The sequence below is a fragment of the Hyphopichia burtonii genome (genome assembly GCF_001661395.1).
Source record: "Hyphopichia burtonii NRRL Y-1933 unplaced genomic scaffold HYPBUscaffold_8, whole genome shotgun sequence".
Classification (NCBI taxonomy): Eukaryota; Fungi; Ascomycota; class Pichiomycetes; order Serinales; family Debaryomycetaceae; genus Hyphopichia; species Hyphopichia burtonii.
The window spans coordinates 255,542-264,971 of NW_017963735.1; the positions used below are offsets into that span (position 1 = coordinate 255,542).

Consider the following 9,430-nt stretch of genomic DNA (forward strand, 5'->3'; position numbering starts at 1 on the left):
GACCGCTTCTCTGGTCCCATCCACCAACCTGACAGTGTCCAGAGGCCTGGTCTGGCATTCCTGCTGGATCTTCCAGGACGTGCTGGGAGGATCTAAGCGGCCGCTGTGCGAGCAGCTCGCTCGCAATTCATATCTGGCTCTGGATGAGCTATTTTCCATTACCTGAACGGATTCGTTGGTTTGTTATCTCTTCACCTCGTTCACATTGTTGCTGCTGATAGAGCCAGGGTCTGCTCGCGTCTTGGTGCGTGGTTCACTCGAGTATACATACCTGTAATGATGGCTAGATGTACTTTGATTAGAAAAAGTAAGTGGTTGATAAAATCTTTTATTAAAAGCTCCAATCACAAATTGAAATTTGATTATTGGCTAAAAAAAAAAAAAACAGTGTCTGAAAATTTGATGAGTGGAAGCGGGTCGTGTCCGCAGTCAAATTAAATGGGGTGATTATTTATTGTTGCAATAGTTAGAGTTACAGTTACTATTTATTTAGTATTGATACAAACGATTGATCTTTTCAATTGGGTGTCGTCGACGTCGAGGACGTCGAGGACGAAGGGAAGGGTTGCGATACGGGTTTGCAAGTAGGCGACGAACTCGATGACCGAACCACCAACGCCAAAGTAGATGTTTTTAGCAGCCACTAGAGCAGACGACTTGACGGGCGAGAGCACGGCAAGGATGGTTTCTGCTAGGACGGGTAAGGATTCTGGCGAGTAGATTGTTTCGGAGGTGATGAGGAAATCGATCGGGTGATTGGGTAAGAGGTCGATGAAAGGGTTACTCCAGGCCCCGGAGATGAATTGGAGGTTGATGTTTAGGTTGTGCAAAGAGGATTCGAAGTGGGTGATGAGTTGTGGGGTGATGAGAAGCTCATCGTTGTTTAAGGCAGAGCCATTGGCGTTGCTTAGTTCGTATAGGACTTGCGGGTCCAAAGTCGATGCCCAATGGATTAAGATATTAGGTAGGGTGACTAATCTCAAGACTTCATAATTGAAATCACTCAATGTTATTTGGGTTGCAGCGGACTTAATGTTGCCATTGAAGTAATTTAGTAAGAGGAAACATGTAGGTAATGCGGTTCCACATCCTAATTCTAAGATATGTTTGTACTGGTTGAGTTTGCCGAGTTTAATCATTTCGGAAATGTGGTCCACGCTATCGTAGGAGCATTCCCAGCTTTTGAATCCCCCTTCGTAAACGTCTTTTTTCAAGTCGTCTTTGTTTTCTCCTACTAAGATATCGTTAATCATCTCGTTGTTGTTTTCGTCCTCCTCCATCATGACCTGGTGCTTGATATCAAACAATTCTCGACGATAGATGATGTTGCCCTTGCCGGTGGTATAGTTGTCGAACGTGAGTCGAACATTGGTCAACGTCCCTAGTAACGAACTCAATTCATGTAATTTGGGCTGGGTGTTTGCGTCGAGCTTGATTTGGTCCAAGGGATCGCGGTGTTCTTGCGGTTGCGTCTGGGCCACAACAGATTGGCCTTCCAACTCGTCGTCACTGAAGTCTTCGTTGGTGAATCCAAATGAAAATGACATGCCGAACTAACGAAGTAAGTAGTTAAGTTGAATTAATAAGTTGAATTAATAAGTTGAAGAAGTAATAAGTGAATCTCATCGCTTTTTTTTTTTTTTTTTTTTTTCAGTGAACCGATATATTTTGACGGATTACGTACGATTGATTCAAGCTAATCACTTTTGCCAATCGAGAAGCGTCCAAGCACAGCTGGGAGAACAGTTGTACAACGGTAGAAGGGGCCTTGGCCAATTTCTCGACCGCCGGTTCTTCTGCTGTCACTCCCTGTGGCTGTAATAAGAGAACTATCAGGTTCAACTTCTTGTAAAGTGACTCGCATTGAGTCTTCATAAGTGAAAAAACGTATCTATCTTTCTTTACTGCCATCAGCTCCATTACTGATAGGCGCAGGCTGAACTGCTGGAAGTGGCTAGTCCAACTAAAGAAGAGTGATATGCTATCCCTCAATCTATTGTATAGATCGGGGTGTTGGCATGGTAGTAATAATTCATGTAGTGCTTGATAATTGTTTTTAAATTGTTCTTTTAATTGGAAACTCTTGTTATGAACATTTTGAAAGAAAGGCCATAATGTTCGGGGGATCTTATCAGCGTTTTTACTTTCTTCATCCATGGTCCCATATCGAGCCACTATCCAAATAAGATCCGAATCCAATTCTTCAATTGAATTAAATAATACAAGTATCGATTGGTATATGGTTAGTAAACTCTGATTCATTACTTTTTTGCTGGGTTTCCCTTCCTTGTATAATCCTAAATGTACAAATCGTACTCCGTATAAATATTCGTCAAATGGTATTGCTAACTGTGAATTGGAGTACTCATTGTAAATGGGACTCTTTCTAAACAACTCTTCGTGTTTGGTATTTTCAAGCAACCTATTTGTAATCACGATACATTCCCAATATATACATATATATCTTAGTGCCCAAGAATACTTTTCAGTTTCGAGCTCTAGCGTATCGTGGAATTTCTCATTAAAATAATATAACCTGTCTAATTGAATAAATAAGTGACTTTCTTGGGTCAAGACAAATGCTTTGATGAATTCTTCATTGAACATTTTAAGTTTTATTTGAAGACCATGATCCTTCTTAAGTATATAGAATTCATCCGAATACCACTTTGAGGAAATATATTCAAATGTTTCAAGCATCTTCAATACCATCTTCAAATTACCGGCTACCTCCATAGCTTGGGAGAGACAATACCCTTTATATCTTGCTTCGTAAATAAAACATCTAATCCTGTTGCTTGCATGAATGAAATAATTCAAATCTTCAACTAATTTCCTCTTGGTTATTTGACCTTCGAAAATCTTATTTGGTATACTCAAGGGAACTTCCGGTGCTGAGTTTAATTTCTCTCTGATTTGGGGGTCCATTGCCGCTCCTTGCAATTCAAGCGAGTCAATTTCATTAGCTGGAATTGATAGTACTACCGATAAGGTAACATAATAATGCTGCTGCCAAGTTGAGATTATTCTATTGATAACAGGCCATGTTTTGTCCTCGACCACCCTAAAAAAATCAACGAGGAGTCTACTATCACCACAGGTACGACCATTTAACTTGTATCGATGATCCGGTTCAAGCATGATTAAGTGTTCGGTGCTGAGTCCTTGTTACTTAGTATGGATCGAAGAATAGTGTTTTTTTTTTTTTTTTTGATCTCTCTGAGATTTTTCAACACCCATCAACATTTCACTGAGTTGGTGGATTAGCTTCACTTGGATAAATGTAGCTGTACATCTACTTTGTGCTTACTGTACGTCCATTTTGTGCTTATGCAACCCTTCCGTCGAAGGAGAGGAATCGCAATGCAAGTATTAAATTAGAAATGAAGAATTGCAATGCAAGTATTAAATTAGAAATAAAGAATTGCAACGCAAGTATTAAATTAGAAATGAAAAATTAAGACATGATGCCAAACAAGAAGAATTACTACCAATCCCACTGGTGATGGAATCTGATAGCAATTGACTTCTCGGACGCCGTAGGGCTTTGATATTCTTCCTTTAATGTCAAGCCGTCATAGTGAAAAAAAAAAAAGAGATACTAAAGCATATAACTATTCTTTTAAAGACAATATCCAAACAAAATGGGGTTTCCCTTAGGGGAAACAAGTACCAAAATGGCTTTTTTTATACTTTTTTTGCGCTTCTTTATGGTATGGGAGTTTTTTCTGGACTCTGGTATTCAACCAAACAAAAAAATCAACGTCTACGGCCATATCCAGCATAAAGCATGATTACCCGTCCGATCAATAATTATTAAGCTGCTGAGAGCGATGCTGAGTACGTTAGTGGGAGACCATAATGGAAACCATCGTGCTGTAGACTCTTCTTTTTTGGATATTTGAAGGAGTAACTAATGATTTGTGATTGAAAAATTTTTTTTGTACTGCGTGAAAAGGTTGCAAAAAGAGTTGGGTTCCACTGAAAAGTATATTGAGAAACTATACAATTACAATCTGTATATGAAGTATGGACTCTTATCACCCATCTCAATGAGTTCTTGGTCGGTATATTCGTCATAGTAGCCACTTTCCAACCTTCTTTTCTTCATGGAATTTGATATACTATAGCCAATGACATTGATCAACATTGCCACAAGTCCAAGCGATATAAACATTATCTCCATCCCATGGCCCAATAAGTATCTTGGAGAATCCTTGCCCCTGTATATGTTACTGCTATAAGCTCCACTAAAGTTACCGATACCAATCTGGAACCCTATTGCAACCGCACGCTTATAAGTTCCCGAAACGTTATTTGAAAACCAAACCACAACCGAAGGTAATGAAGGATACACACCAAGAGCAACGACAAAAAGAGCTCCGTATACGGAATGAGGATACTTCTCGGGATCCATACTTATACAAACAATATATCCAGCCAACATGCATAAAAAGTTGAAGAGAATAAAAGGAGAACGAAGGCCAAGCTTACTCATAATCAATGCTTGTACAACACAGTATATAGCTGCCACAATATAGATGGGGGCACTCAACAATTGCGCCTTGGTCGATGCATACCCCATAGTTTTGATAAGGGTGGGAGTGAAAAGCGAGATCCCATAAAGTGGAACACAGGTTCCACAGTATACCAAAAGCATGGTCCAACTCTGCCAATCTTTGAAAACTGCCCAGAAGTACTTAGGGTTATTGGAGTGATCTTCTCCTAAGGGAGCGGTTCTTTGTCCATGGCTGATCCCGGAAAGCTTTTTCAAACTCTGTCCATCTGTATTAGAATCGTGCTTGACCCTGTAAGTGACAAACTCACGTTCTCGATCGTTTAGAAATTTTGCATCCTGTGGGAAATCGGGGAAAACGAAGTATGATAGTACCCCAAGAAGAACGGTTAAACAACCTTCGAGAATGAAAATATATCTCCAACCAGCCAACCCACCGAGTCCATCCATTTGAGTGATTGCAGCAGCTAACAAACCTGAAAAGGCACCGGCTATAGAGGCTGCTGAAAAAAATATGGCTTCTCTTACCAAAAACTCATTCTTGGTATAATAAACCGAAAGGTAGAACGAGATCCCTGGAAACAAAGGAGCTTCGAATAACCCCAACAATGCTCTACAGGCAAGCAAATCAGCATACTTTTGTGATAAACCACTTAAAGTCATCGCGATTCCCCATAAAATAATTGCAATAACTAAGAAAAGCGAGGGCTTCACATGTTTTAAAATGGTGTTGCTAGGAATTTCAAACGTAGCATAAAATATGAAAAACACCGTCAAACAGATATTATATTCGTTGCCCTTCAAATGTAAATCTTCTGCAAGTCCTTCTATCTTAGCAGCACCAATATTACCTCTGTCCAAAAAACTTATCAAGTATAAAACTGTGAAGAGCGGCATCAACCTGAAATCAAGTTTTCTAATCAACTTCTTCTGATCAATGTCACTGAAATCTGGCTCTTCCACCACCGATTCGATTTTAGATGCGTCTGGAGAATAACCATCCTCTAAATTCTCAATAGAGCTAGAAACGTTATTTTTATCGGCATTTTTCCCATTTACCCCCAAATATTGATCAGGAAATGGCATTCCAAGTTCTTTTTGTTCTTTTTCTGAAAGAGCAGAACTCATTTCTAAAGCTATAATGTTGTTTAATGTAATCTTCAGAAATTTAATGGCATTGTTAACTTTTTATATCCATGGTATAGAGACCGTTATAACGTCTGCGAAATTCCTGCTAAAAAAAGAAAAATACGTCAAATATCAGGAAGACCCTTGGCAAATTTGATAAGGGCCAACATCACTAATACAAAAGTAGAAATGATTTACATCATTTCTCACTTTTGGATGATCCCATAGCCTTGGAACACTCGTTAAAACTCATCCAACACTACTCCAACTTCGTCAAGTTCCTGAGGTTCCTAAAGCTCTAGGGGATGCTACCTTCAAGTCCCCGCCTCGAAGCCTTGGAAGCCCCAATTGAGCAACGTTTGATTTAGTCAATCAACGGATTTATTAATAAGCGTTGAACGCAATTGGAACGGACCGAAGAGTACTACAGTTGAAATTTGCAACAGCAAATGCAGAATTGCTGTAAGTGAAAAAACTCTAGCCATGGTAGTGTATAACTAATACAGCTTGACTAGAACCATAGTTTTATCTTACAAATTACCATGAGAAACCACGTTTGTCTAGTATTTGATTCTCTTAATTATTAGTAAAGGTAACGAGGAAGGGAGTCCAATTCTTAACTCTAGAAACTAAGCTCGGACTCCCCTCATGAACCCCGAAGCAGAGATAGGTACGTCCGGCTCTGACTTCGAAAATTTCAGAACTACTTGTCAGGAGTTATGCCTCTTAACATCCTTATAGAAGACCCCTCCTCTCTTTCTAAGTGGCTATGGTTGAGCATAAGGGTACCTTAGAGGTTTTACGTTCGTCAAAATCAAGTTAATTTTTCTTTATCATTAAAAAACCGATACTTTTCTACAATCTGTATATGAAGTATGGACTCTTGTCACCCATTTCAATGAGTTCTTGATCAGTGTATTCATCATAGTAGCCACTGTCCAACCTTCTCTTCTTCTTAGAGTTCGAGGCACTGTAACCGATAAAGGTGATAGCCATTGCCACGAGCCCAATAGAAACAAACATAATCTCCATCCCATGGCCTAATAGATATCTCGGGGAATCCTGTCCTCTATATATGTTACTGCTATAGGCTCCACTAAAGTTACCGATACCAATCTGGAACCCTATTGCAACCGCACGCTTATAGGTTCCCGAAACGTTATTTGAAAACCAAACCACAACCAATGGAAATGAAGGATAAATTCCAAGAGCAATAACAAATAAAGCACCGTAAATGGAATGTGGATATTTCACTGGGTCCATACTGATACAAACAACATAGCCAGCTAAAATACATAGATAGTTGAATAGAATAAACGGGGACCGAAGTCCTATTCTACTCAGAATATATGCCTGAAGGATGCAAAACACAGCTGCTACAATATAAATGGGGGCACTCAACAATTGTGCCTTGGTCGATGCATACCCCATGTTTTTAATAATGGTAGGAGTGAAAAGCGAGATCCCATAAAGTGGAACACAGGTTCCACAGTATACCAAAAGCATGGTCCAACTCTGCCAATCTTTGAAAACTGCCCAAAAATACTTAGGGTTATTGGAGTGGTCCTCTCCTAATGGTGCGGTTCTTTGACCGTGATTAAGCTTAGAAAGCTCCTTCAAACTTTCTCCATCTCTATTGGAATCGTGTTTGACCCTGTAAGTGACAAACTCACGTTCTCGATCATTAAGGAATTTTGCATCCTGTGGGAAATCGGGGAAGACAAAGTATGCTAGGATCCCAAGAAGAACGGTCAAGGCACCTTCGAGAATAAAGATATATCTCCATCCTTCTAAACCTCCGATTCCGTCCATTTGAGTAATTGCGGCAGCTAGCAAACCTGAAAAGGCACCGGCTATAGAGGCTGCTGAAAAAAATATTGCTTCTCTTACCAAAAACTCATTCTTGGTATAATAAACCGAAAGGTAGAATGAGATACCTGGAAACAAAGGAGCTTCGAATAACCCCAACAATGCTCTACAGGCAAGCAAATCAGCGTATTTTTGTACTAACCCACTCAAAGTCATGACAATCCCCCATAAGATTATTGCGGCAACTATGAAGAGAGAGGGTTTAACATGCTTCAATATCGTATTACTGGGCATTTCACAACCAGCGTAGAGTATGAAAAACACCGTCAAGCAAAGATTATACTCCGATCCTTGCAAATTCAAGTCTTCTGCAAGTCCTTCTATCTTAGCAGCACCAATATTACCTCTGTCCAAAAAACTTATCAAGTATAAGATTGTGAAGAGCGGCATTAACCTGAAATCAAGTTTCCTAATTAACTTCTTCTGATCAATGTCACTGAAATCTGGCTCTTCCACCACCGACTCAAATTTAGATGCATCTGGGGAAGCCCCATCTACATTCTCAATAGAGCTAGTAACATTGTTCTTGTCGTTGAACTCCTGGTCAACTTCTTCAATATATTGAGCCGAAGGCTTTTCAAGATTCTTATCCATCGATTAAGCTGATTTCGTTATCCCGAGAAGGTTTTGGAAAAGCAATGAACGGAATTTCCAATCTCTTTTATAGTCAGAATGACATCTTACCCCACGTTATATTGTCTGCGAAAAATGAAACAAGACACCCTTTAAGCATGGGGAACTACTCATTTGATGGGACACTCAGGCTACCTGAGCTCTTTCGGGATCGAACTATTACGAGCTCGCTAACTCCTTGGGGGAAGCAATGGGGTCCCCGCATGGGAAGATGGAGTATTGTCGCAAATAAAAAAAAAATAAGTGGGTGGAAAATTCTCATTATCTTATCTATAACCTATACAAGAAGTAGGGACTTTTGTCACCCATTTGAAGTATATCATCATCTGAGTAATCATCGTAGTAACCTGCTTGTAATCTTTTCTTCTTTTTGGCATTTGAGCCACTGTAAATGAAGAATGTGAGTACCAAAGCCATTAGACCAAGCGCAACAAACATTATCTCTATACCATGTCCTAAGAAAAACCGGGGAGAGTCCTGGGTTCTATAGATATTACTACTGAAAATACCACATAGGTTCCCAATCCCTATTTCCAAACCCATTGCCACGGCTCTTTTATAGGTTCCAGCAACGTTATTGGAGAGCCATGCAACCACAATTGGGAAAGATGGATAGATTCCAAAAGCAGTTATGAATAATGCAGCATAGGTTGATTTTGGGTTTGTAGAAGGGTCCATGCATATTAAGATGATGTATCCGGTCAACGTGCACAGAAAGTTGAAAAGGATAAAGGGAGAACGGACCCCAAGCTTACCCAGGATGAGAGCTTGTACAATACTAGCAACTGCAGCAGCGATATAGATTGGGGCCGTAAGTAATTGAGCTTTGGTTGCAGTATAACCTAGATTGTTGATAATGGTGGGTGCGAAAAGTGAAACTCCATAAAGCGGTACTCCAACGGCATAATACATGATGAGGAAAGCCCAACATTGCCAATCTGAAAAAGCTGCCCAGATGTACTTTGGTTTCTTTGAATGGTCTTCGCCTAAGGGAGCGGATCTTTGATCGTTACCGAGTTTTGCCACCTCTTTTAGACTCTCTCCATCTCTATTGGTAGCATGCTTGACCCTGTAAGTGACAAACTCACGTTCTCGATCATTAAGGAATTTTGCATCCTGTGGGAAGTCTGGGAAGACAAAGTATGCTAGGATCCCGAGAAGAATGGTCAAGGCCCCCTCAAGAATGAAAATATATCTCCATCCTTCTAAACCTCCGATTCCGTCCATTTGAGTAATTGCGGCAGCTAGCAAACCTGAAAAGGCACCGGCTATAGAGGCTGCTGA

At 40.1% G+C, this 9,430-nt stretch overlaps 5 protein-coding genes across 5 annotated transcripts in view; all 5 read right to left on the bottom strand.

Annotated features, from left to right (window-relative positions):
- Positions 1 to 581: 581 nt before the first annotated feature.
- On the bottom strand, positions 582 to 1,547 carry HYPBUDRAFT_93425 (uncharacterized protein; the record flags this gene model as incomplete). The annotated part of the gene is made up of 1 exon (XM_020223911.1): positions 582 to 1,547. A coding segment is annotated over one exon (966 nt), but the record flags the coding sequence as incomplete, so codon positions are not given.
- On the bottom strand, positions 1,322 to 3,575 carry HYPBUDRAFT_230471 (uncharacterized protein). The gene has a single exon (XM_020223141.1). The coding sequence runs from the start codon at positions 3,139 to 3,141 to the stop codon at positions 1,651 to 1,653; it is 1,491 nt and encodes a 496-aa protein (XP_020074215.1). The 5' UTR covers positions 3,142 to 3,575; the 3' UTR covers positions 1,322 to 1,650.
- Positions 3,576 to 3,951: 376 nt separating this feature from the next.
- On the bottom strand, positions 3,952 to 6,071 carry HYPBUDRAFT_154018 (MFS general substrate transporter). The gene has a single exon (XM_020221854.1). The coding sequence runs from the start codon at positions 5,642 to 5,644 to the stop codon at positions 4,010 to 4,012; it is 1,635 nt and encodes a 544-aa protein (XP_020074216.1). The 5' UTR covers positions 5,645 to 6,071; the 3' UTR covers positions 3,952 to 4,009.
- Positions 6,072 to 6,193: 122 nt separating this feature from the next.
- HYPBUDRAFT_154019 (MFS general substrate transporter) lies at positions 6,194 to 8,345 on the bottom strand. The gene has a single exon (XM_020221855.1). It carries the CDS (start codon positions 8,105 to 8,107, stop codon positions 6,500 to 6,502), a length of 1,608 nt encoding a protein of 535 aa, XP_020074217.1. The 5' UTR covers positions 8,108 to 8,345; the 3' UTR covers positions 6,194 to 6,499.
- Positions 8,346 to 8,416: 71 nt separating this feature from the next.
- The window catches only part of HYPBUDRAFT_150531 (MFS general substrate transporter), a gene marked incomplete at both ends in the record, with an annotated part of 1,738 nt that continues 724 nt past the window's right edge, over positions 8,417 to 9,430 (bottom strand). The window contains one exon of the mRNA XM_020220280.1: positions 8,417 to 9,322. Within this exon, the coding sequence (XP_020074218.1) occupies positions 8,417 to 9,322 (906 nt within the window). The remainder of the gene's footprint in view (positions 9,323 to 9,430) is intronic.